This window comes from Coregonus clupeaformis, unplaced genomic scaffold, assembly GCF_020615455.1.
Source record: "Coregonus clupeaformis isolate EN_2021a unplaced genomic scaffold, ASM2061545v1 scaf0058, whole genome shotgun sequence".
In the NCBI taxonomy this organism is placed as follows: Eukaryota; Metazoa; Chordata; class Actinopteri; order Salmoniformes; family Salmonidae; genus Coregonus; species Coregonus clupeaformis.
Genome location: NW_025533513.1, coordinates 41,271 through 68,115, shown reverse-complemented (window position 1 = coordinate 68,115; position 26,845 = coordinate 41,271). Strand labels below are relative to the sequence as shown.

Here is a 26,845-nt window from a genome sequence, read left to right as displayed (position 1 = left end):
GAGGGAAAGTGTGGAGGCACGGCGAGAGGTACTGGGGTGTATTACCAGTCCGGTCCGGCCCGTTCCTGATCCCTGCATAGGGCCAGTGGCGTGTGTCCCCAGTACGGTTCGGCCTGTTCCTGCCTCTCGCACCGAGCCTGTGGTGCGGCGTCGTCAGCCCTGTCCGGCCCGTTCCTGCTCTCCGTACCAAGTCGGTGGTGCGCGTCGCCAGCCCGGTCCGGCCCATTCCTGCTCTCCGCACCAAGTCTGTGGTGCGCGTCGCCAGCCCAGTCCGGCCCATCCAAGCTTCCCGCACCAAGCCAGTGGTGTGCGTCGTCAGTCCGGCACGGCCCGTTCCTGCTCTCCGCACCAAGTCTGTGGTGCGCGTCGCCAGCCCAGTCCGGCCCATCCAAGCTTCCCGCACCAAGCCAGTGGTGTGCGTCGTCAGTCCGGCACGGCCCGTGCCTGCTCTCCGCACCAAGTCTATGGTGCGTTTCGTCAGCCCTGTCCGGCCCGTTCCTGCTCTCCGCACCAAGTCTGTGGTGCGCGTCGCCAGCCCGGTCCGGCTCATTCCTGCTCCCCGCACCAAGTCAGGGGTGCGCTTCGTCAGCCCGGTCCGGCCCGTTCCTCCTCCACGCATCAAGCCAGGGGTGTGCGTCGTCAGTCCAGCACAACCCGTGCCTGGGTCATGTCCGGAGCCGGATCCGCCGCCGAGGCGGAGTGCCCACCCGGTCCCTCCCCTGTTGTGGTTGTTTGGTGCGGCCGGAGTCCGCGCCTTTGGGGGGGGGTACTGTCACGCCCTGGCTCTGGGGACTATGTTATGTTGAGCCAGGGTGTGTAAGTCTATGTTTTGTATATCTATGTTGGCCTGAGTGACTCCCAATCAGAGGCAACGAGTGTCAGCTGGTTGTCTCTGATTGGGAGCCATATTTAACTATCGGTCTTTTCACTTTGTGTTGTGGTTTCTTGTTCCTTTTGGTTTGTGTATCGAAGGACTTCACGTTTCGTTCATTGTTTTGATCGTGTGATCTAGTTAATAAATATAAATATGTTCACCCGCAACGCTGCGCCTTGGTCCACTCTGTTAGACGATCGTGACAATTTGACATACTAGTTAAGTCACCTAAAATGTTCCCTTTTATCTTTAACAGTGAGATGAAAAATAAGGATGTCAGAATTCTAGAAGTTTTGGGGTAAGATCATTTGTGTTACTGACATTATAAACAAACAACTGATTTTTTAATACTTATTTTTGTGAACCCCTAACCCTCCACAACCTCTCCTGATGCTACCATTTAGTATTAACACAGTATTAACTTTGAACCCCCTCTGAAGGTTGTGTCAGCAGGACCCTGTTAATTTCAGGCGGGAAAACTGTAGTTGTAGGACCCGGGACATGCTGTCCCCACAGGGGTGAGACTCTTCTTTGGTCTACTCTAATATAATAATCTCACCCTCTTGGCAAAACTCACCAACTGCATGTCATTTTGAAAGCAGTACGCTATTTTACAACATCATTTTTTGCATGGTCTTTTCAGACTCCTGTATAAGCAGCCCAGTGTGTTAAAGGGGTAAGTTATTATTCATGTATTATTGTTAGTAGTAGACATAGTATCAGTAGGAGAAGGTGCATTGGGAAATACAGGAAATGGAGTCACTATGAAAGAGTTGCTTATGATGCACTGAATATCTCTGGGTTTTCACAAGCTTTGACCATATCTTTTGTTTTTTTCAGGCGCACCAATGTGGTAGCTGTTACCCCTTGGTTGGCACCTATTGTTTGGGAAGGCACTTTTAATCCCTTGGTTGTTGACAGCATTTACAAGCCTATGCACCTCAGCATCGCCACAACCGTCTTTGCTGTTGGCAAGTAAGTAGTCTCACACACATCAGTCGTCCCCACCAGGATGTCTGGTAGCACTGAGCCTCAAATGTAGAGTAGCATTCGTAGTCGATCACCAAACATTTCTGTAAAAAACAACAATGATAAAGCCTTGCATTCCTATTTTTTCTTCCTGTTGTGTTCCCATTTTGAACCATTTCATGTGTCTGAAGGTAGAACTCTGTATACCCGACAGGCCCAGAGAGCAAATCAAGTGCACGTATAGGTCTACCGCTGGCCAATCAGATAGCTCAGCTCACCGTGTCTGCACGGTTTCCTCGAGCCATAGGCTGTATAAAGAAGCCTCGAGCACACAGCAAAGTTGATACTGTCACATTTCTAAACTTGTAAAGCCATGACTAGAGAGAGACTCAAGGGCACATCAACAAATGTTCCACCTAGTCTGCTCAGGGATTTGAACCAGCAACCTTTCAACTACTGGCCCAATGCTCTTAACCACTAGGCTACTATGAGTAACAACATACATTGGTGCATGAGGCAGAAATAATGCAGTGCAACTTGAGTTTTGCCATAAGCTGGAAGAATGTCCCCTTTTCTCAGCGGAGAGAGGGAGAGCGGAGGGACGGTGAGTCGGGTGAGAGGCAGCCTCACAGCTGCTACCTCCCTCCCTCCCCTCAGACTGGCCCCATCAGATGCAGACCATCAGTCCAGTAAAATAAAATAAAAAGCAAATTATTATGCTCACTCAGCTGTGCCTCACAAGTAATACAACAAATGGTCAGTGTGATCATATACCTAAAACGTTGAAACATAATTTCAAAATGGTCTGAGAAGAACAACATTGGAATGGCAATTCAAGCATAGCCAAAATGCAGTGATGATAATGTATTGGGCCTATAGCCTATTGCACAAACCTCATTGCTACCGAACTGGTTTTAATAGGTTAATGTTGCAGAGGCATAGCCGTAGGAAGTAGGGGTGCTGAGGGTGCTGCAGCACCCCCTGATAAATTGAAAAACATCTTCCCGTGGCCATGTGCATAGGCTTCTGTTTTTTAAGTAATGTTAAAAACAAATCTGAGCGGTAGATCTCGGCTTGATGCAGTCAAGACAGGTACTATGTAATTATATTGGATGATTTTAAACCTAGCTATGGCAGCTATTAGTCTACTATAGCGCGAGTCAGCTTGGTTGGTTGCTGTCTCTCGTCTCTCCCTCCCTCCTCCATGTTCCCCGTGTCACTCACTCACACTCACAGTAGCCTACACATAGAGCATGGCCCCTGCTAGACCGTCACCTCTCTTTACCTTTCTCTACCTCTTGGGTACATGAAAACAAATGTCACATGGACATGTGCAAGAGTGACTGGTACAAATAGGTTCGAACTTAGTTCGCACTTGCTCTGGTTACCTGAGAAGAAAAAAAAAAGAAAAAATACAACCCACACATCTTTTGTTGTTAAATATTCCACACTGAAAGTTCCACGCTTTTGATTGCCAACCTTTGAGTGCCTTAGTCTCCACTACACCCTTTTCCCCAAACTAGTGAGTCTCAGTCTCAGCAGGCCTAACTCAAAGTTTGAAAATATCTTGATTTAGATTATACATTATGTCATAATTACAGAAAATTGAGTTATCCTCTTGCCATATGAGACAGGCACCTGAAACCTACTTGGTTCTCCTTGTATGTTAGGTATGTGCGCTTCCTGCGTGACTTCCTGGAGACTGCCGAGAAGCATTTCATGGTGGATTTCAAAGTGCATTACTACATCTTCACTGACCGGAGGGAAGACGTGCTGGCAGGAGATCTCCTCCAGGAGGATGGAGATGATCCAAACCACCATCGAGAACCAGATAAGCAAGGAGGCGGACTACATCTTCTGCTTGGATGTGGACACAAAGTTCTACGGCCGGTGGGGGGCAGAAACACTGAGCAGGCTGGTGGCCGCACTTCACCCGGGCTACTATGAGCAGACCCACGAGCACTACCCTTACGAGCGCTGTCCTGCCTCGCGGGCCTACATCCCCGCGGGGGAAGGAGACTACTACTATGGAGGCGCCACCATCGCTGGCTATGTGGGGGACGTGCACAAGCTGGCAAAGTACTGCCGTGAGCAGCTGGAGGCCGATGCCGCCAACTCCATCGAGGCGGCACGGCAGGAGGAAAGCCACCTGAACAGATATCTCCTTTACAACAAGCCCACTAAGATTCTGTCTCCAGAATACCTGTGGCAGGACTTCAAGGCCAAGACCAACGTGGTGCAAATAATCCGCTTTTCTCAGGTCAACAAGAACTATGCAGAGGTTCGGACTAATGTAAAGAAAAGAAAGTAATGCTGTGGCCATTGTTGCACGAAGATTCAGGATCTAGGCCAGGGAGGAGGATGCTGCTGTTTGTATACACTGAAGGTGGCCGAATCAGTAGACAAGCTTATGTTGTTCTATTTTTCTCTCAATTAGTTTATATCCTTTGCCGCTACAGATGTATTATAGACATGAAGGGCTTTTTGCATGTAGAAATGTTTGTCATAGGAGCAGAAGTGTGGATAGAGGGTAAGTTTGTGAAATGGATGTGCAATTTTAAATGATAATACATGATATTTGATATATTTGTGTTATTCTTTGTTATATATATATATATATATATTATTAAAGGGGGAATATGTGATTGGTACATACATCGTTTGGACTTTTTAATTGATAATATATAGCCATTGCTTCTTGCAGAATATAACTTACAGTATAAATGCCTCATGACCTTAGTTCAGGTGTCTCCAACCCTGTTCCTGGAGAGCTACCGTCCTGTAGGTTTTCACTCCAACCCTAATCTAGCACACCTGATTCTAATAATTAGCTGGTTGACAAGCTGAATCAGGGTAGTTACAACTGTGGTTGGAGCATAAACCTACATGAAGGTAGCTCTCCGGGAATATGGTTGGAGAGCCCTTCCTTAGTTCAACAGCTGTACCGCATCAGAATCCAAAATATAAGCTTGTTGTTCTCCATCTTTTGTAAACAATGTAATTGTAAAAACAACAACACTGTATAGCCTCAAAACATGGTTAAAACTATCATTTTGATCTCATGGATGGTTAGTCTATGAATTTGAGAGTGTTTACATTTCTCCAGCCCCATTCTAAGTTTGTATTGATTTCTATTTAGCCTTTTCCCTCTGTATTACTTGTGACCTGCACAAACACTTGCTGTGGCAACGCTCTTGGGTCCATTCACCATTTGTTTATTCTCACAGCCGTGACAATGGAGACTGGCAGGAGCTTATGGCCATTGACAATTTATCTGGACCAGTGTAACTGGTTGAAACTAACATAGACAATGATGAGTAGTCTCTTCTGATAGCAGCTGTGTCTCCACCACTGTGAAAAGTGACTAATGGTGACTCAATGTTCATTTCAACCAGCTATACTGGTTCAGATAAATGGGTTGTCATTTACAGGTGCGTTGTCATAAGCTCCTGCCAGTCTCCATGTCTCACATTGAGACAGAACAGGTTGTCCGTCTGGGAGCGGTCACATAAATGTATGCTCTGTTTTCTGGGTTATTGGCTGCTCATAAGACATGGGTTTATGAAATAATTCACCCTCTTCCAGTTCTATAGAATTGTGGTTCAAAATCAGAATTTACTTACAGTGGATGAGAAGGGTAATTCATTCATTTAAATTAGTGTGACTGCAGTGCTCTATATTGGCACAAAGTGATTGGCAATGAAGGACATGTAGAAATTTACTTCAGACTTGTGGATAACTTACATACGCACAAATATCATACCCCCCAAAAAAAAAAAAATGCTAACCTTCCCTGTTATTGTAATGGTGAGAGGTTAGTATGTCTTGTGCATCTGTAACTTTCTCAATCTTCATTATTCACGATTCACTCAGGATTATCCGTAAATATGGTACCATTCCCATTAATTTAGAAGTGTTTAGAAACATATTCTATTCTTATTTACAATAAAAGTGACTCCAAAATGACACAATACATTATTTACTAGGGGTGTAACGATTCGTTTTAACAACGATTCGATTTGTATCACGATTCGTGGTTGTCGATATGATTCAAGGACGATATTGGTTCATTTAGAACGATACGATCCGAAACGATTCAGTGACTTGAAATCGATTCAGTAACCTTTTAGCCAAAAATTCAACCAGTGTGACTGAAATAAATACCTGGTAACCAGTTGCATTTTAATGGCTGGCAATAGTCTTTATATTTTTAACAGTGTTTCATGCCTCCATGCAGACCATCTGGTATTATGAAACTTACCCAGTTCCACAAAGGAGATCCCATTTTCTTCACATAGCTTTATTCAGTGCAGCAGTTTTTTTTGCTCTAGCATCGCTCACACCATCAGCGGGGAGTTACGAGCCAAGTTGCAGTCTGCTGAATTTTGGGGGCTGCTTTTTGATGGATCTGATGTTTAGCTTTATGGAAAGAGAAAAATATTAAACAGAGCTTGCCGCTGTTCTTCATTCAGCTTGTCTCGCCATCTGGCAAGTGGGCGACTGGACATTTATTCTCGGCTAGCTTTTAGCAATGGCTTGCGCCACATTCGTGTGCTCCTTGCTCTTTTCATGTTTGTCAAATAAAGGATGGTTGAAATTCTTTGAGCCTTTATAAAATGCACCTGTTTTGTCTGCTAGATGTGGATTTGAGCGGCAAATCTTGCACCACATTTCAGTGCGCTCATCGTTAGCTTCAAGCCACTGCACATCTTGGAGCCACTTTTCCGAAAAAAGTATTTTCTTCGGCTCTGGCTCCAGTTGGCGTTTCTTTGTAGGTGGCGAAACGCCAAAGAAGCTGCTTAATGTCTGTTGCTTTTTGGACATCCCTGACAGTAGTTGACAAGCAACATGTCATGTGTAAGGTTAGATGAGAAGATCGGTCAAGTACGCAAAGGCGCGTAGTAACACAGGTGGCATTACGCATTCCTGATTTTTGTCGCGCTTGCGTATCTGCGTACCAGTTATGTGCACCCCTGCATATAAAGTCTGACGTGCTTAAATCCAATGGGTTATTTCCTAGTATCGATACAATCGATTTATTACATTTTAAAACGATGTTAGATCGATATATGTTGTCCAAAAGGCCAACTCGCCGAGCACAGATCGATGTAGTTGGATCATATGAATATAAATCGATACATCGATGTAGTAGATGGATCGTTACACCCCTATTATTTACCATTAATTTCTATTGGGCACAAAATTGTCTCAAACACAACCAAAACAACACAACCAAAACAACAAATGTGTAGAGTTACAAGCTTGATGTAGTCATGGCGTGCTATGAATATGGGAACAAATACTTAACGTTTTAATACTTTAATACACATATAAGTGAATTTGTCCCAATACTTCTGTCCCAATACTCCCCTAAAATGGGAGGACTATGTAGAAAAACTGCTGTAATTTCTAAACGATTCACCCAATATGAATGAAAATACCTTCAAATTAAAGCTGACAGTCTGCACTTTAACCGCATGTTCACTGTCCCAATAATTACAGAGGGCACTGAACATAAGGTTTACATAACACATTGAGTGTTTATAGACCTGGTGTGGTATGGTGCCATCTAGTGGTGTAGCGTGGCCGCCGTTGAATGCAGCAACTAATCATTCTCAAATTCATTAGAGGCTAATGCATTGTGTCTATATAGCAAATCTGGAGTCATTCTGATTTATGGTTCATGAGAAGATGATTTTTAAAAGTATTTTTAGCATTGGCATATGTGCTAACGTGCATCTATATGTACAGTGCCGCCATATTTGAAAGCAGCAACTCTTTTTTTTATTGAAACCAATATATTTTCCATAACCAAAAATGTTGTATTTTCAGCTGTTTGAAGCTGGTGTACAAAACCAAAACTAAAAGACGCAAAAACTCAAGTTAAGAACGGGAAGCATATAAATAGTGCACATAGAACAGATCTACCGCTTCTTAGACTTTTTAATTTTTTTAGGGGGTAGATCAGCTTTAATAGTACAGATAGATTGTAGATTCCATCAATGTAATTTTCTGCATCATTTCCAATCCCCCATATATTTTTTTGTAAATATATACAGTATATACATTTTACGGACACAATATATTTTACATTAGTTATCTTGTTGTTTTTAATCCCACCCTTCAGCTCCACTCAACCCCTCCCATCTATCTCTTAACACCATCCATTTTTTTTTTTTATATTTGCCATATATTTTTCAACTGTGCTGTGATGTTTCACAAAAGTTCTGAACCCTTCTATTCTCATAGTTTGTATAGATTGTAAAAGTATTATTATATTATTGATCGATTGACCATGACTTTTCAAATCACAGAGTAGTGCTATCTGCAGAGTTAGCTCCAGGTAAATGTTGCACTTCTTCAACCATTCCTGGACCTGCGACCAAAAACAAGCTACATATGGACAGTACCACAACAAATGATCTAATGATTCTGTCTCTTTGCAGAGCTGGGGTGGTTGTATCCCCCATATATATAACATTATATTGGTTGCAATAATTTTGTATAAAATTAAAATTGAAAAATTCTAAGTTTTGAATCTGGCATTGTTTTGCGTATCAGTTCACAAACCATGTGCCATCCAGCCAACTTGACACAAACAAATGTGGGAAGAATTGGAGTCAACATGGGCCAGAATTGTAGAGTCCATGCCCCGACGAATTGGGCAACTCAATATTAGGAAGGTGCTCTTAATGTTTTGTACGCTCATTGTACAGTACATAGTTGCTGTGAACCCGTAATTAGGACTTTTATTTTGAAGACAATTTTGGACGCTGAAGTAATAGGCCTACTTGGTGGCAAAGGTTTCACATCCTCTTTGTTCGTCGGCAGTAACGTTGGCTAGCTAGATTTACTTTCTACCGTCTCATGCGGCGCTCACTAGCAAAGGTAGCTAAGATACTGATTGGCACATGGGCCATAATGGGTATGTATTCGTGGTAACTTATATTATATAAAGCAATATTGTATTTTTGCTTGCTATAAATCTGTCTAGGTTGGGTATTCTAGCTAGTTGGCCAACTAGCCATGATCAAGCAGGGTCGGTCTCATTAGTGCACACTTTACTAAACATTTTGCAACGGAAAACGAAAACGAGCGTTTCTTATTGGATAAGTTCAAGACTGTCCTTGTCCGTTTCGTTCCGTTTTTTTCTCCTCCGGTGTCTAATGAACACGACCCTGATGTCAAGGAAGTAGCTGGGTAGCTAGCTAGGCCTACTTTGCCGTTTTTAGCGAAACCCCTTGATCTATCTAGCTGTGCCGCTACGGCGATCTGTTATGTTATTGACTAACTAACGTTAAGTTTTGTATTATGTTATTATGTCCACTTGCCCACATTCTGTGCAAGCTAACCTTATAACTAATACGTAAGTGCAAGCTAAGCTATTAACGTTAAGTTGGCTAACGTTAGCTATCTGCTGGCAATGTTATTCATATCAACCGTAACATTTCTTATCACTCAATGAATAACTATCTGTAGTTAAGATAATCAAAACTATCTAATTTAGTCAGTTCTGCAATGTTAATGTTTTCACAAAATGTAATTGATTTAGCTAGCCATCTAACACACTTCACTGTACTTTTCACATTATAGATTCCCCCATTCCTCTCTCCTCCCTGCGCCTTTTGGTTCCACCTCTACGGCTGATGTCTGCATTTATGTGGCAGGTAGCACAACAGAGAGCCATCAAGCACTATGGAAAATTAGAGGAGTTTGTTACTGTGGTAACACAAACTGTCCCAGAACTTATGACTGACAGACAGAGGACCCTCCTTATTTTGGGGCTGAGAGCAAGGGTAAGAAATGCCACATATTATGCCATACAGAATCACTTCAATATGTCATACAGAATCACTTCAACAGTCCCACTTACTTCCTGCATCCTGTCCCATACTGTTTTTGAATGGGCTTCAAAAATCATGAAAACATGGTCATTTTAAGATATACAATTATATTTGTGTTCGTGGATTAATATACTTCTACTTCTTTTATGAAGGTTTTCGTAATCGAAAACCAAAAGGCATCAGGTAGAATTTCACATATCTCAAATGACTGCGTTTTCATGAATTTGATGATATAATCTTGAAGCCCATTCAAAAACAGTATGACACTTGATCCAGGAAGTAGGGGGACTTTCTTAGTGTATAGATAAAATGTAGAAAATAGTTTTATGCAAAGTACCACTTTTCTTGCAGGTAAACCCTGTCAGCCTCCGGACCCTCCTTTATAGAATAAAGTCTTCTCAACATGCACAGGTTGGTGAATCAAAAGTATAAATACAATGCCAAGATTGGAGCTTTTGTTCTGCTGGACACTTTTATAAGAAATGAACACCCTCATAATTTAGCCACATTTAAAAACATGAGATTTAAGAATGATTGTCTCCTATTTGTATTATTATTATTATTTTTTACTTTGTTTTACAGTCCAATGATGCAGGCATGGAATCACCTGAAGCTAACTTTGCCAAGCTCACCCAAAGCTTGATTATAGATCCGGTTGAGCGTGAACACTTCGTCCAAGTAAGTAGCTGTTAATGCCCCACACTGTACGTCAGATTCAGTCTTTTACTATTATTACGTGTCACACTGTGCAACGTGACCAAATTAAAATCTTGACATCAACCTGGCCGGGTTGTACGGTTTGCCTCAGTTCTGTCGTCGTGGCTTGCGAGGCTAAGTCAGTCGACTTAGGCTATGTCAACTGGGCGTATCAAGCATTGGCGTCAAAAGAACAACAACAACAAGCTTTTGCTATGTTGATTGACAGACACTGCTCCTCCTACCTCTGTGACCGAGCACTCCTTGTAATGAAAAGCACTACTCTCGAATTGAAGAGGCACATCACAACATGGAAATGCTAATGCCGAATATAAGCCTCATAGCTTGAATGTGATATGCGGCTCCACATAATCATTGGCATTACTCAATAAAAGCATTGCAATTTTGACATTCGAGGTGTGTGTTATTTATAACTACACAGCCCATTACTTGCACCAAGTTTTCATTATACAATGTGTGAATTTTTTTTCCAAAAAATGAATGGCGTCATTGCTGGTCGTGTTCCTATTGAAACTCCATTACTTTTTCGGAGCCTAGGACTGCAAGTAGTGGTACTTTAAGGAAAATTCCACCCCAAAACTATATTTTGGTATTTGTTTCATTAGTCCATTGTAGGGCTGGGCAATATATCAAATTAATTTGTTTTTGTGCGATATTCCAAATGCCTGTATCGCAAGAATCAAGTTTGTTTTGTTTTTTTGTTTTTATGAGCGTTTATGTCCGCTTGTTCTCATGTCTTTTTGGTCTCGTCTCCTTCGCGCCTTCTGTGCTGTGTGCACCTACCCATTTACACCAGAGATCTGTATATAATGACAAGATGCACGTCTCCGCCCTAACAATGGGAGTCGTTGTCCCAAAAGCGGGAAGGCAAGCGACAAGTTTAGTTTCAAAGTAAGCCCATAGAAATGCATTGGGCTTATTTTGGACAGATTTTAGCGCAAGTGAAACTTCCTTTGGTTTACACACACACCAAGCCTCTCCCCCTGCCACTCACAACAACAACAACAAAGATGAGAGATCACTTCTTCCTCTCTGACAAGCAGTTTCAACTCGCTATTTGCATTTGAGTGAGGAAATGTAATAAATTAAAGAGAAATTGCAGAAAGGCAGAGCGGAAGTGGAGAAAGTCAAAGGTGCAGGGCCATTATGATATTCTGAGAGAGCAACTTGGCATATATAACAAGGCAATTAGAAATGCCAGACGGGCTGATTTTTCTAACTTGATCATTAATAATCAGAATAATACGAGAGTGCTCTTCTCGACCATGGATGGCCTGATAAATCCTACCCCCGCAAACCTATGTGAACTTTCCTCCACATCTAAATGTGATGAGTTTGCGGCATATTTCAGAGATAAGATAACAAACATTAGGCTGGGTATCAGTCAGCTCACTCATTTTCCCTGGTTGACACAGACATGCTCAGGAAAGTGATATCACAACTTAAGCCTTCTACCTGCCTTCTCGATCCTATCCCCACCAACACCTTCAAAACAGTTTTCAATTGCATATCTGAAGAAGTGCAAGCTATTGTTAATCACAGGCACTTTCCCCACTGCACTAAAAACTGCTATGGTGAAACCCCTTCTGAAGAAAAGTAATCTAGATTCTTCAGCTCTTAGAAATGTTCAGCCAATCTCCAACCTTCCATTCTTAAGCAAAATTCTGGAGAAATTTGTTTTCAAAGTGCCAACTGTATTTTTGAAAAATTCTGGTTTTCCGGCCCAACACAGAGACTGCCTTAGTTAAAGTGGTAAATTATTTTAGAGCCAACACAGATGTCAAACAGCTCTCTGTCCTTGTACTCTTGGAGTTAAGTGCTGCATTAGACAATGTTGACCATGTCTTTCTGGACAGACTGTAGAGGTGTTGGCCTCTCCGTTCCAGTTCTAAATTGGTTTAGGACCTATTTAACCGGTCGAGAGTTTGTCACCCTTGGTGAACATATCACATGGCGTTCCACAAGGTTCGATTTTGGGTCCAGTTCAGTTTATATATGTTACCCCTTGGCAGTGTTATCAGAAAGCATAGCATTGATTTTCACTACTACGCAGACGATACACAACTTTACATTTGTGTCACCAGAGGATTTTAGCTCCACAGATAAATTATTAGACTATTAGTTATTGAAATACTTGGATGGCTCACAACTTCCTCCAGCTAAATCAAGACAAGACTGAGGTACTTATTGTTGGCACCAAATCACAGAGAGAGAATCTGGCTGCACATTTTAATTCACGGGCAATACAGGTAAGAAACCAAAGTGTTATTTTAGATTCTGAACTCAATTTCGAATCACACATTAGGAATGTGACCGATATCTTTTTAGCACCTGAGGAACATTGCCAAGATGTGGCCGTTTCTCTCTGTCAGGCTGATACAGAGATCCATGCTTTCATTACAAGCAGGCTTGACTACTGTAATGCTCTCCTGTCTGGTCTACCCAAGAAAGCTATTGGTCAACTGCAAAACATTCCCCCGAGTGGCGCAGTGGTCTAAGGCACTGCATCGCAGTGCTAGCTGTGCCACTAGAGATCCTGGTTCGAATCCAGGCTCTGTCGTAGCCGGCCGCGACCGGGAGACCCATGGGGCGGCGCACAATTGGCCCAGCGTCGTCCAGGGTAGGGGAGGGAATGGCTGGCAGGGATGTAGCTCAGTTGGTAGAGCATGGCGTTTGCAACGCCAGGGTTGTGGGTTCGATTCCCACGGGGGGCCAGTATGAAAAAATAATTTAAAAAAATTATGTATGCACTCACTAACTGTAAGTCGCTCTGGATAAGAGCGTCTGCTAAATGACTAAAATGTAAATGTAAATGTAAATACTGCAGCACGGGTACTGACCAAGACCAGACAGACAGCACACATTACACCGGTTTTAAGGTCTCTGCACTGGCTGCCTGTGAGTTTTAGAATTAATTTCTATTGGTTTCTAAATCAATCCACGATTGTACACCTCAATACATGTCAGACATGCTTTTAAGTTATGTACCCAGTAGTTCCCTCAGGTCCTCTGGCACTGGCCTTTTAACTATCCCAAAGCCTAGGACCAAGAGTCATGGAGAGGCAGCCTTTAGTTACTATGCCTCCAGCCTCTGGAATAGGCTGCCAGAGAACCCGAGGTGGGCTGAAACTGTGAATTATAAAAAAAATATGATCTTAACACACCTTTTTAGCTTTGCTTTTCCTTAGGGTGCATTTTAGTTGTTCAGTTTTTATTATTCATCCAATTATGTTTGAAGTAAATAGTTTTTTTTATTTTTAGCACATTGTGTTGCATTCCATGTCTGAAATGTGCTGTACAAATAAAGCTTGATTTGACCTGTGGTAATTGTCTGTAGCCTAATGCCTGCTACATTAAGTTAGTGATTATTAATGAATGTGCATTATGCATGATTCTGATAAAATGTGTCCCTTTCCAACAATGCAGAGAGAAAAGAGAAATTATATAAATTAATAAGGAGTAAATACAATGAGTAACGTTAACTTGGCTATATACACAGGGTACTGTCGGGAAGAGTGGGGTGTGCCTGACTACACAAGCGGCAATGAGTGAACACACAAGTTCAAGTTTCGGATGCTTTTACTTGAGCTTTTAGTGTCTCTGGCCTTCTAGTCCACAAACCGGTCAGGCAAGAGGGTGGTTAAAGAGGGCGGCCACCTGTAGTCTCTTGAGGCGGTGTGGCCTCACTGGCAGTGTCTGTAACTCTCCTTCTGAGAAGTCTGTGGAAGGAGAGAGAGAGAAACACAGTGTGAAAGTAGGCACCCTGTGTCTTCCTAACTGCTCACTTGAGTTAGGTCCAGCCTGCACTCTTGTGCCAGTCAGTTGATTAGGGAATGATCTGCAGGTGTGCTGATTGTTGATTAGGGAATGATCTGCAGGTGTGCTGATTAGTAAACCTGCACAGTCTGCTAAATAGCATATTATTATTATAGGTGTGTTGAGTGAGCAGAGCTGTGGCGCTGTCTTCGGCTGGCCTGGTGCTGAAGGTAGTGCAGCCTTCCACAGTGCTGAACTGAGTGCCGTTGTCCATGGTGCTGAAGTGAGCGCACCTGTCTCCTGTGCTAAGATGGGTGGCTCTGTCCATGGTGCTGCACTGGGAGTCCTTCAGCCACACCTATGCCCATGACTCTCATGGTGCCACACACCCCTCCCTTTAGCTCCGAGCCATGGGAGGAATTGGCGGAAGAGAAGAGACAATGGAGCCGGAGAGGGCATCGGCGTTCCCATGAGCAGACCCTGGTCTGTGTTGAACCACAAAGTTGTATGGTTGTAGCTCTAGGAACCAGCGGGTCACCCAGTCATTGGTGTCCTTGGCCATCCACTGCAAGGGTGCATGATCTATCTCCAGGGCGAAGGACAGGGAGCAGACAGCCCATTTTTCTACGGTAGCATACTTGCGTTCCCTAGGTACAGTGCCTTGCAAAAGTATTCATCCCCCTTGGCGTTTTTCCTATTTTGTTGCATTAAAACCTGTAATTTAAATGGATTTTTATTTGGAATTCATGTAATGGACATACACAAAATAGTCCAAATTGGTGAAGTGAAATGAAAAAAATAACTTGCTTAAAAAAATTATATAAAATAAATAATGGAAAAATGGTGCGTGCATATGTATTCACCCCCTTTGCTATGAAGCCCCTAAATAAGATTTGGTGCAACCAATTACCTTCAGAAGTCACACAATTAGTTAAATAAAGTCCACCTGTGTGCAATCTAAGTGTCACATGATCTGTCACATGTTCTCAGTATATATACACCTGTTCCGAAAGGCCCCAGAGTCTGCAACACCACTAAGCAAGGGGCACCACCAAGCAAGCGGCACCATGAAGACCAAGGAGCTCTCCAAACAGGTCAGGGACAACGTTGTGGAGAAGTACAGATCAGGGTTGGGTTATAAAAAAATAACCAAACCTTTTTAACATCCCACGGAGCACCATTAAATCCATTATAAAAAAAACACAACAAACCTGCCAAGAGAGGGCCGCCCACCAAAACCCACAGACCAGGCAAGGAGGGCATTAATCAGAGAGGCAACAAAGAGACCAAAGATAACCCTGAAGGAGCTACAAAGCTCCACAGCTGAGATTGGAGTATCTGTCCATAGGACCACTTTAAGCCGTACACTCCACAGAGCTAGGCTTTACGGAAGAGTGGGCAGAAAAAAAGCCATTGCTTAAAGAAAATAATAAGCAAACATGTTTTGGGTTCGCCAAAAGGCATGTGGGAGACTCCCCAAACATATGAAAGAAGGTATTCTGGTCAGATGAGACTAAAATTGAGCTTTTTGGCCATCAAGGAAAACGCTATGTCTGGCGCCAACCCATCACCTCTCATCACACCGAGAACACCATCCCCACAGTGAAGCATGGTGGTGGCAGCATCATGCTGTGGGGATGTTTTTCATCTGCAGGGACTGGGAAACTGGTCAGAATTGAAGGAATGATGAATGGCGCTAAATACAGGGAAATTCTTGAGGGAAACTTGTTTCAGTCTTCCAGAGATTTGAGACTGGGACGGAGGTTCACCTTCCACCAGGACAATGACCCTAAGCATACTGCTAAAGCAACACTCAAGTCGTTTAAGGGGAAACATTTAAATGTCTTGGAATGGCCTAGTCAAAACCCAGACCTCAATCCAATTGAGAATCTGTGGTATGACTTAAAGATTGCTGTTCACCAGCGGAACCCATCCAACTTGAAGGAGCTGGAGCAGTTTTGCCTTGAAGAATTGGCAAAAATCCCAGTGGCTAGATGTGCCAAGCTTATAGAGACATACCCCAAGAGACTTGCAGCTGTAATTGCTGTAAAAGGTGGCTCTACAGAAGTGAATAGTTATGCACGCTCAAGTTTTCAGTTTTTTTGTCTTATTTCTTTGTTTCTTCAAAGTGGTAGGCATGTTGTGTAAATCAAATGATACAACCCCCCCAAAAATCAATTTTAATTCCAGGTTGTAAGGCAACAAAATAGGAAAAATGCCAAGGGGGGGGTGAATACTTTCGCAAGCCACTCTAGGAGCTTTCGACTGACTAATAAAGTGTAATGTTCTTCACCATCCCAGATCTGGGACTGGACAGCTCCCAGTCCAGTTCCAGAGGCGTCTGTTTGGACGTCGAAAGGCTGGGAGCGGTCTGGTGACCTCAGGACTGGTCCTGAACAGAGGGAGGTTTGAAGGTCCTTGAACGCCTTCTCGGCTTCTGAGCTCCATTTATTTAACCTTTTCCGGCTCGGCCTTCCGGGTCATGTCTGTCAGGGGAGACGCCCGAGCAGAAAACCGGTAGTAACTGGCCAGTCCCATGAAGGCTCTCACCTGAATCTTGGTGGTTGGATAAGGCCAGTTGCTTGGATACCAGGACGATGGGGCTGGCCCACTGACTTTTTGACTCCTCTATGGTGTCCAACTCTCACACATTTTTGACCTCAGTGCGTGACTTTGCGACGAGCTTCAGTGACCCTGTACGGCTTCACGTGTACAGTCTTCCCAGGTAGCGTAAGGATATTGTGCTCTAGCACATCTGTCCGCCCTGGCAAAGACAAAAAGACATCCGTGTACTGATCAACGAAGTGTCTTACCTCTTGGAGTTGTTGGGGAGTAAAGTCTTGCCACATGTTTATGACATCTCTGGGTATTTCCTGGGGAAGCTCTGTGAAGACAAAGGCCACAGTATCATCATCCTCCTCCCACTTCTTCGGAAGGTTGATGTGATATACTTGCTCCCATTTACGGCGATCTGGCTGGTTTATCCTGTCCGTTACTGAGCCTAGTTTCTCCATGACTGCGTAGGGCCCATGCCACCGGGCTTGCACAATGGGCATCACTCTGGCGAACCTGGTCTGCATCTCCACCACATGTTCGACCAGGGTACGATGGGCAGACAGCTGGTCTTCCCTGGCGACATCGAGGAGTCCTCTTGGGTGGTGAGCGTAAAGGAGCTCAAAAAAAGAACCCTGACAGAGGACATAAGGCAGTAGCTGATCCCAGTCCTTTCCTTCATGGTCCGACACCCTTTTCAACATCCTCTTGAGGGTCTGGTTGAAACGCTCTACCAGTCCATCTGTTTGTGGATGGTAGACCAAGGGGCGCAGCTGTTTTGATCCTCAGGAGCTTACACATGTCCCGCATGATTCATGACATGAAGGGGGTCCCCTGGTCCATTAGGATTTCTCTAGAAAGGCCAACCCTTGAAAACATAAGTACCAACTCCTTGGCTATGGCCTTGGTGGTGATGGTTCGTAGGGGAATTGCCTCCGGGTACCTGGTGGCATAGTCTACCACTACCAGGATATATCGGTATCCTAGCCCAGACTTTGGGAGAGGTCCAACTAGGTCTATCCTATCAAATGGGGTCTCAATGATGGGTAGCGGGGTACGCCCTACTGGGACAGTCCGCTGACAGGTGGGACACCTCCGACAGTAACGTGCGACAGACATGTAGATTCCGGGCCGGTAAAACTTATGTAGGATTTGTTCCCTTGTCTTTTCCTCACCCAAATGAGCGCCCAAGACGTGAGAGTGGGCCAGTTGGAGAAAAAATGGAACATACACTTTGGGCACTAGAAGGATACAAGGTCTTCGCTTACTTCTGATACCGATAGAGTAGCCCTTAACGAAGGGCTAAGTAAGGAGCCACCAAAGGCTGGTCTCCTAGGGCTTTACCATCCACCTCCTGGACCCTTCCTAGGGTATTTGCGAGGTTTTGGTCTCTCAGTTGGGCATCACTGAAACGGCCCTGCAACAGAACTGAGAAGTCATTGATAGGTAGAGGGGGCTCACCTTCCACATCAGCGGGATCTCCGCTGTCCTCAGGCTGGTCTGGTTGTGCGGCATCACCCAGCAGCACCTTTACTGACTTCTGCTGGCGAGAACGTTTTTTAGTATGTTGCCCCTTCAGAACAGGCAGCAAAGGCTTGGGTCTATGAGTGTGGTGAAGAGCAGAGGTAGTGCGAAATTAATTTTTGCTTACCCCAGCAGCCTCAAAGACTGTCAAATCCCAGGCAGTTTCGACCCAGGAGCAGAGGGGTCGTCAATTCTGGCATCACCCCTGCAATGACCATCCATGCCCCACAATCAGTGTTGAACCGGATGCGGGATGTCTTGGGTGTCCCCGTGGATGCAGGTGAGGGATAGGGTGTTGTGGTTTCGAAGAGACCCTACAGGAATCTATTCTGGCTGTATCAGGGTGACTTCACTGCCAGAGTCCAAGAGAGCCAGTAGGGTATGTGAGCCCACCTGCACTAGATACTAGCGAGCAGGTACCTCACTTCGCTATGGTCTGACAGGTGGCAATCGCTGGTGGGTCTGTAGGCATTGGCTCATCTGTTACTCAACACTTACAGTCATATGAAAAAGTTTGGGTACCCCTCTGAGGCTGCATAATAATTGACTCTGTCGTCACAGAAAATGATCACAGTGGCATGCCATTCATTTTCTAATAAAAGCTGAGTACTGGGGTATTGTCCAGACAAAGATTTTTAGTGTAGCAATATTAAGTTGTATGAAATTAAATCAGATGTGAAAAATAGGCTATGCAAAAATGTGGGCACCCTTGTCATTCTGTTGATTTGAATACCTGTAACTACTTAGCACTGATTAATTGGAACACACAATTGGTTTGGTGAGCTCATTAAGCCTTGAACTTCATAGACAAGTGCATCCAATCATGAGAAAGGGTATTTAAGGTGGCCAATTGCAAGTTGTTGTTCTCTTTGACTCTCCTCTGAAGAGTGGCAACATGGGGGCCTCAAAACAACTCTCAAATGACCTGAAAACAAAGATTGTTCAACATTATGGTTTAGGGGAAGGCTACAAAAAGCTATCGCAGAGATGTAAGCTGTCAGTGTCCACTGTGAGGAACATAGTGAGGAAATGCAAGACCACACGCACAGTTCTTGTTAAGGCCAGATGTGGCAGGCCAAGTAAAATATCGGAGAGGCGAAGGATGGTGAGAACGGTCAAAAACAGCCCACAGACCACCTCCAAAGACCTACAACATAATCTTGCTGCAGATGGTGTCACTGTGCATCGTTCAACAATTCAGCGCACTTTACACATGGAGAAGCTGTACGGGAGAGTGATGCGGAAGAAGCCTTTTCTGCACACACGCCACAGAGTCGCTTGAGGTATGCAAATGCACATTTGGACAAGCCAGCTTCATTTTGGAATAAGGTGCTGTGGACTGATGAAACTAAGATTTAGTTATTTGGTCATAACAAGGGGCGTTATGCATGTTGGCAAAAGAACACAGCGTTCCAAGAAAAACACTTGCTACCCACGGTAAAATTTGGTGGGGGTTCCATCATGCTGTGGGGCTGTGTGGCCAGTGCCGGTACTGGGAATCTTGTTAAAGTTGAGGGTTGCATGGATTCCACTCAATATCAGCAGATTCTTGGGAATAATGTTGAAGAATCAGTCACAAAGTTGAAGTTACGCCAGGGCTGGATATTTCAACAAGACAACGACCCAAAACACTGCTCAAAATCTACCCGGGCATTTATGCAGAGGAACAAGTACAATGTTCTGGAATGACCATCCCAGTCCCCAGACCTGAATATCATTGAGAATCTGTGGGATGATTTGAAGCGGGCTATCCATACTCGGCAACCATCAAACCCAACTGAAGTGGAGATGTTTTGTAAGGAGGAACGGTCCAAAATACCTTCATCCAGACACTCATTAGAGGCTAAAGGAAGCATCTAGAGTCTGTTATTTTAGCAAAAGGAGGCTCTACTAAATATTGATGTGATTTTTCTGTTGGGGTGCCCAAATTTATGCACCTGTCTAATTTTGTTTTGATGCATATTGCACATTTTCTGTTAATCCAATAAACCTAATTTCACTACTGAAATATTACTGTGTCCATCAGTTATTTGATAGATCAAAATGAAATTGCTGATCCAAACAATCATGGAAATTGTCAGGGGTGCCCAAACTTTTTAAAACGACTGTATGAGTAGGGAGTCCCTTGGCCCCACATTTTCTGCACCAGACAACATTACGTCGCTCCTCTCTGGCTGGGAAATAAGCGGCTGTTATGGGAGGCTCATATCTTCTTGAGGAAAAAGGTTGTGTGTCAGGTTGTTTCTTCATAGGTGGAGGTCGTTCCTGTTTGTTTGACTTAAGTGCATCTTTTGATGTTCATCTTTCCACCAGCTGAATCATGTCCTGGTAAGTCTGAGGACAGCTTTGTCGATCACATCATCCACAGAGTTGCCTTGTGGCTTCAGACAATTTTTCCCAAGCCGCCTTAGGTGGTATAATTGGGCCCGGGGTGCCTGGCCAGCTTGGTATTCCCAGGTTCTAAACCATAGGGCGCTGTCAAAGGGGTTGAGCCCTAATCTCCTCCTTCAAACGGTCATAGTTATTGACCTCTACTGTCTCCAGATCCTGTTAGGCTTGTTGCGCCTCTCCTGTGAGATAGGAGGCTACAAGAGCTGGACATGTTGTCCGGTCCCATAACTCTCTCTCTGCCACTCTCTGAAACATCAAGAGCAAGGCCTCTGGGTCATCAGCATCAGTCATCTTAGTGAGTGTCTCTCTGGCCTTACTGGCAGGTGAGGGAAGAGGGACTGGACCCGAAGCTGCTCCAACAGGCCTCCTTTGAACTTCCAGGGAACCTCTGAGGTGGTCATATGTTGTATGAGCCCAGCCATACCTTCTATCATGGTATTTGAGGTCTGTTGGCTGACTCCATGAAGATTTATGAGTTGTCCCAGCATGTTTTCCAAGTTTCCAACTCCAGGATTAGACATGGTTCCACTCTTGCGAGAGAGAAAAAAGAATGTAAAACAATAAAATAAGAAAGTTGTGTGTTTACTCAGATGTCCACATTCTCCACCATATGTCGGGAGGAGTGGGGTGTGCCCAACTACACAAGCAGCAATGAGTAAACACACAACATATGCTTTTACTTGAGCTTTTATTGTCTCTGGCGTTCTAGTCCAGAAGCGGTTCAGGCAAGAAGGTGGTTAAAGATGGCGGCCACCACCTCTCTTGCGGTGGTGTGGCCTCACTGGCAGATTCCGTAACTCTCCTTCTGAGGAGTCTGTGGAAGGAGAGAGAAACACTGTGTAAGTGGGAGAGTAGGCCCACTGTGGCTGTCTTCCTAACTGCTACAGAATAGATAATAAACAGTAACAGCAGCGTGCTGTGATTATTCAAGAGTTCAATGCAGTTACTCTGGGTAGCTATTGCTGAACTATTTAACTAACTTTTTAGCAGTCTTATGGCTTAGGGGTAGAAGCTGTTCAGGGTCCTGTTGGTTCCAGACTTGGTGCATCAGTACTGCTTGCCGTGCGGAAGCAGAGACAACAGTCTGGTGTCTTTGACCATTTTTAGGGCCTTCCTGGTATAGAGGTCCTGGATGGCAGGGAGCTCGGCCGCACGCACTACTCTGTAGCACCTTGCGGTCGGATGCCAAGCAGTTGCCATACCAAGCGGTCATGTAGCCAGTCAAGATGCTCTCAATGGTGCAGCTGTATAACTTTTTGAGGGTCTGATGGCCAATGCTGAATCTTTTCAGCCTCCTGAGGGAGTAGAGGTGTTGTCGTGCCCTCTTCACGACTGTGTTGGTGTATGTTGACCATGATAATTCCTTAATGATGTGGACACCGAGGAACTTGAAGCTCTCGACCTGCTCCACTACAGCCCTGTCAATGTGGATGGGGGCGTGTTCGGCCCTCCGTTTACTATAGTCTGATCAGCTCCTTTGTCTTGTTGAGGGAGAGGTTGAGGTCAGTGATCAGGCCTACAACCGTTGTGTTATCGGCAAACGTAATGATGGTGTTGGAGTCGTGAGCGGCCACACGGTCGTGGGTGAACAGGGAGTACAGGAGGGGACTAAGCACGCACCCCTGAGGGGCCCCCGTGTTGAGGGTCAGCATGGCGGATGTGTTGTTGCCTACCCTCACCACCTGGGGGTGCCAGTCAGGAGGTCCAGGATCCAGTTGTAGAGGGAGGTGTTTAATCCCTGGGTCCTTAGCAGCATCATATGATGATGCAAAACGCAGCTGTATTTTGAAAGTTGTACATCTTAACTCGATTGCTGACATACATTTTGGGACTATATCAACAATGGACTAATGAAACGAATACCAAAAGAGTGGAGTTTTCCTTTAATCGGCAGACCTAGACCCTGTCACACTGAACAAGGCAAGACTAAGAATTTGCCCACGGCATGGACATTTTGTCTGGGACGGCAAAGTCGTGGAATAAGGCAGCTAAAATCATGCAGTCTGTGCGGGCCTTTACTTGAAAATTTTCTCTGGCCTGACTCAAGTTAGTTATGATGTTAGTCAACAAGATAGCATTTGAAAAGTGAATAGGCCTACGCTATGATAAATCATAACTAGTCATTCACTAACATTAATTTGTCTAGGCTGCATTTACACAGGCAGCCCAATTCTGATTTTTTTCAGTAATTGGTATTTTGACCAATCAGATCTGAAAAAATATCAGAATTGGGCTGCCTGTCTATGCCACAACACGCAGCCTTACTTGCCACAACACTGATTCCTGTTCTTTGGGTACTGGATCGTGCTAGCCTGGGTGCCAAGACAGCAGAAACAAACTTTGCACCCAGGCTAGGACCATGCAGGGTCTCTCAAACGATAATTGATTAGTCACATTTTTTCCCCTCTTGCATTATCTCACTGACTCTCCATCATCTTCTCAGGTGGTGTTTCCTGAAGAATTCAGACCTGATTTTGACCAAGTGCTTCAGGAACTGGTCTGTGACTTCCTCACTCGGTTGGAAGAGCTGCTTACACTACCAGACTTTAAGCAGGTGCAGAAATCACTTTCGTAAGACAGTCTTGAGACAACAGCATTCAAATTAATAACTGTAGTTGGCCTGGAATCTATTTTGGCATTTTATTTGTGTCCCTCTTTTCCCTAGACTGCATTGTTGCTGAGTGCTGGCTCCTCTGGCCTGGATGAATGCCTGCTGTCTTTCTCTCACTCAGAAGATCTCCAGTTTCTACTCCAGAATTACAAACAATGCAGAACATTGTACACAAACGGTACGTTTTACACCAATTAATTGTAATACTACATGGTCAAATAAGGTTTATTGATGTAACAACTGCATCTGAGGATAATAAGATGATTTATGTGCTGGAAGTTCCTCTCACCATGTTCCTTACCTTCCTTGTTCATTTTAAAGTTGGAAGGATGAGCCAAATAAAGTGATGGATTAAAATGTAAATTATGGATTTGGGACGTTTTGCCTCTAGGTGTTCAGAGCAGTCACCTAGATATTATTCAAAGTGTATTTTTAACGTATTTGTTTTTGTCTGTGCAGTTTCCTCCTCTGACATTCCTCAGGAATCCGATATTGAATCTGATGCCTTCCCTGACCAGTTAAACCGTACCAATCTGGACACTGGTGTGGGGATGAGAACTGGGATACAAAGCAGAGACTGCCAAAGGATGGAGTTGGCTTCACATTTAGTGGAAATGGGGAGCACAAGAGATATTATAGGCTGCGATGAAACCTGTGATGAAGGGAATGAAGATGACATCGATGTAGAGGATGACCAAACACAGAAAAGGTATGAGAATAAATGTATTTATTTTTGTTGTTTCGAAAGGTACAGTTGGTGAATAACCATTTGCATTTGGATCTATCAAACAAACTTACCACTTGACTCAGTAATAGTCATCAATTTGCATTTCTGTTTTCTGCCTTTCACAGGGCTGGGTCTGGTCTTTCTCCTACTAGTGTCATGCAAGGTGGTGATACAGGTGAGACCTCACAAACTTTTAGTCAAGTACATTTACCCTTTGGAAAGCCTCAGTTGACCATTTTTGGGCAATGGTAGGGGAAACTTCCTCACAAGTTCAATGTTTTTATTCATTTTTCCACAGACACCGTTGCAGGGGTGTCGTTTCAGGTGTTGACTCCCCTTTCTTCAGCTTCCAATGAGTGTGCCCCATCTACTTCCAGTTCATCACACATGAACATTTTCCACCAGTGTCCTCAGTGTGGGAAGTGCTTTAATTATCAGTCTCAACTTGTCCAACACCAGCAAATTCACTGTGGGGACAATCCATACAAGTGCTCCAACTGCGGTAATAGATTCAAATTCTTTACAAGTCTGTCAAATCATAAGAGGATGCAATGTGTGGGCACTGCCTATAGCTGCCCCAAGTGCTGGAGAGAGTTTGGTTCACTGCGTGAGAAATTGAGACACCAGTGTCCACACAACGAAGTCATGTACATCTGTCCACAGAGCGGGAAGAGTTTCAAGACGCCACAGCAACATCCATTCCAGTGCCGTCACTGCGCAATGGCCTTTTCCGAATTGGATCAACTGCATGCTCACGAAAAAATTCACGGAGTCGCCCAAACTCTTGACTGTCACACATGTGGAATTACCTTCAGCAACTTGCCCAGCCTTGTGCACCACGTGGAAGCCCACAAGAGGTCGGATCTGAGGCCGTCGTCGCACCTTCCGAAGAAGAAGAAAGGATTGCAGCTTCCGAAAACTCACCATTGCCACCAATGTGGAAAGTCCTTCGTAACAAACCGACGCCTCAAGGATCACGTGCGTACTCATTTGAATTATCGTCCCTTCCCCTGCACCTACTGTGGAAAATGTTTCACTCAGAAAGGTAATCTCAATGTGCACATAAGGATCCACACAGGGAGAGACCCTACATGTGCTCTGTGTGTGGGAAGACCTTTCAGTCAGCAGGGAATCTGCAGGTACACCAGCGCTTTCACACTGGGGAGAAACCCTACCAATGCAAAGAGTGTGACAAACGTTTTACTAAGTCGAGCCACTTAGTCGTCCACATGCGTGGGCATACTGGAGAGCGTCCCTTCACTTGTAATGAATGTGGAAGGAGTTTTATCCGGAAAACTTGCTTAAAGAAACATTTGCTAGTTCATTCAGGGCAGAAGCCTTATTCACGTCCTCGTTGCCCGAATACTTCCAAGCGTAGTTCACAACCAAGCTATCACATGAAGGAGAATCCTACTAATGCGACTGCCATGGCTGGACATGCCACTGCCATGGCTGGACATGCGGCTGCCATGGCTGGACATGTGGCCGCCGTGGCTGGACATGTGGCCGTACCAGCAATCTATCATGACAGCCTTAACATAAAAATGTTGGCACATGTTGGCATGTCCCGAGGCTATGCCATGGAGAGACTAGGAGGCGGTCCTTCAAATTGTTGAATGCTGCCCTGCGTGTGGAAAAATGTCCCAATACTTCCCCCCTGGCCCTACCTCTCACTTTTGAGTAACACTCTTAGTGGCTAGTTGTAACTGCAATTTGATAGCGAAGCAACAAGTTATGGGGGAAAATCAATACTAGTCCAGAGAGATTAATGGGTGTTCTAATTATCATTAACACGGAAACAACACAATTTTTCTTTGTAGGTTTCAAACAAACGCCTCTGCAATGGCTTCACACACGGAATTTAATTGGAACAACCAATAATTTATCATTAACACAGAAACAATGGAATTGTCCTGTGTAGGTTTTCCAAAAACGTGCGGCAATGGCGTCCTTCATGGATGGGGGAGGGGCTTTGGTAGGTGAGGGGGGTGTAGACTCTCTAGTCTTTCTCTATACATCATGTCTCAGAACCTCATCAAGTAGCTGATTTAGTTACAGGTGCCAAGGTTACTGGACCAGTTAAGAAGCTATTTTATAGTTTCATGTGATGTTCCGTTTTTCTCATTACAAATATTATTCCTTTACAGATGTATTATATAGCTGTTTGCATGTAGACATGTTTATGTAATAGGCACAGTAGTCGTGGATTGAGGTTGAATTTGTGAAATGCATGTGCAATTGTAATATAAGTATTTACTCTTAACAGTAATAATGATAATGTGTTATTTGATAAGCGTATTTCTAGACTTCCAAGGAATCTAGAAAAGTGTATTTCCTGGTGTTATATTTGGAGGGTTGGCATATTCTTTGTTATACCTATTATTAAAGGTTTTAATACTTAAGCTTCTATTGATTTATTTTAGGGGCACTCAGCACTGTGCTCTCTCTGTGTTACTTGTGACCAACCTGCACAATCACATGCTATCGCAATTCCATTAAGTCAGTCCATTGTCTTCATTGTTTCACTTTGAGACAGAACAGGTTGTGTGTTCTTTTTTCTGGGTTATTGGCTGCTCAGAACACACAGTTTCTGAAAACATTCACCCTCTTCCATAGAATTGTGGGTCTAAAATCAGCATTTACTTCTTGAATAGTGTACAGTGAATTATATGAAAAGGGTATAGTGTGTGTGACTGCCGTGCTCTATATTGGTACGAAGTGATTAGCAATGAAGAGGCATCATGAACATCACAGGTAAATACACTTTTGGATACCTTTTCAACTATCTGAAATGACCGGATTCCCTATGGTCCCTCGGTCTGACATGTCACAGAGAATTGTGACTCCACTCCCATGAAGCTCCAGTAGGTCAAGTGGCT

General features: G+C 44.1%; 1 protein-coding gene and 1 pseudogene across 1 annotated transcript; both read left to right on the top strand.

The window, feature by feature from the left end:
- Positions 1–1,107: 1,107 nt before the first annotated feature.
- LOC121547981 lies at positions 1,108–4,154 on the top strand (annotated as a pseudogene).
- Positions 4,155–8,621: 4,467 nt separating this feature from the next.
- On the top strand, positions 8,622–26,368 carry LOC121549280 (zinc finger protein ZFMSA12A). Its single transcript, XM_041861144.2, is given in 10 exon segments — positions 8,622–8,768; positions 9,437–9,639; positions 10,039–10,098; positions 10,270–10,365; positions 23,072–23,182; positions 23,294–23,417; positions 23,699–23,948; positions 24,092–24,141; positions 24,265–25,044; positions 25,047–26,368. Coding segments are annotated over 10 exon segments (2,268 nt in total). The 5' UTR covers positions 8,622–8,710; the 3' UTR covers positions 25,583–26,368.
- Positions 26,369–26,845: the final 477 nt, after the last annotated feature.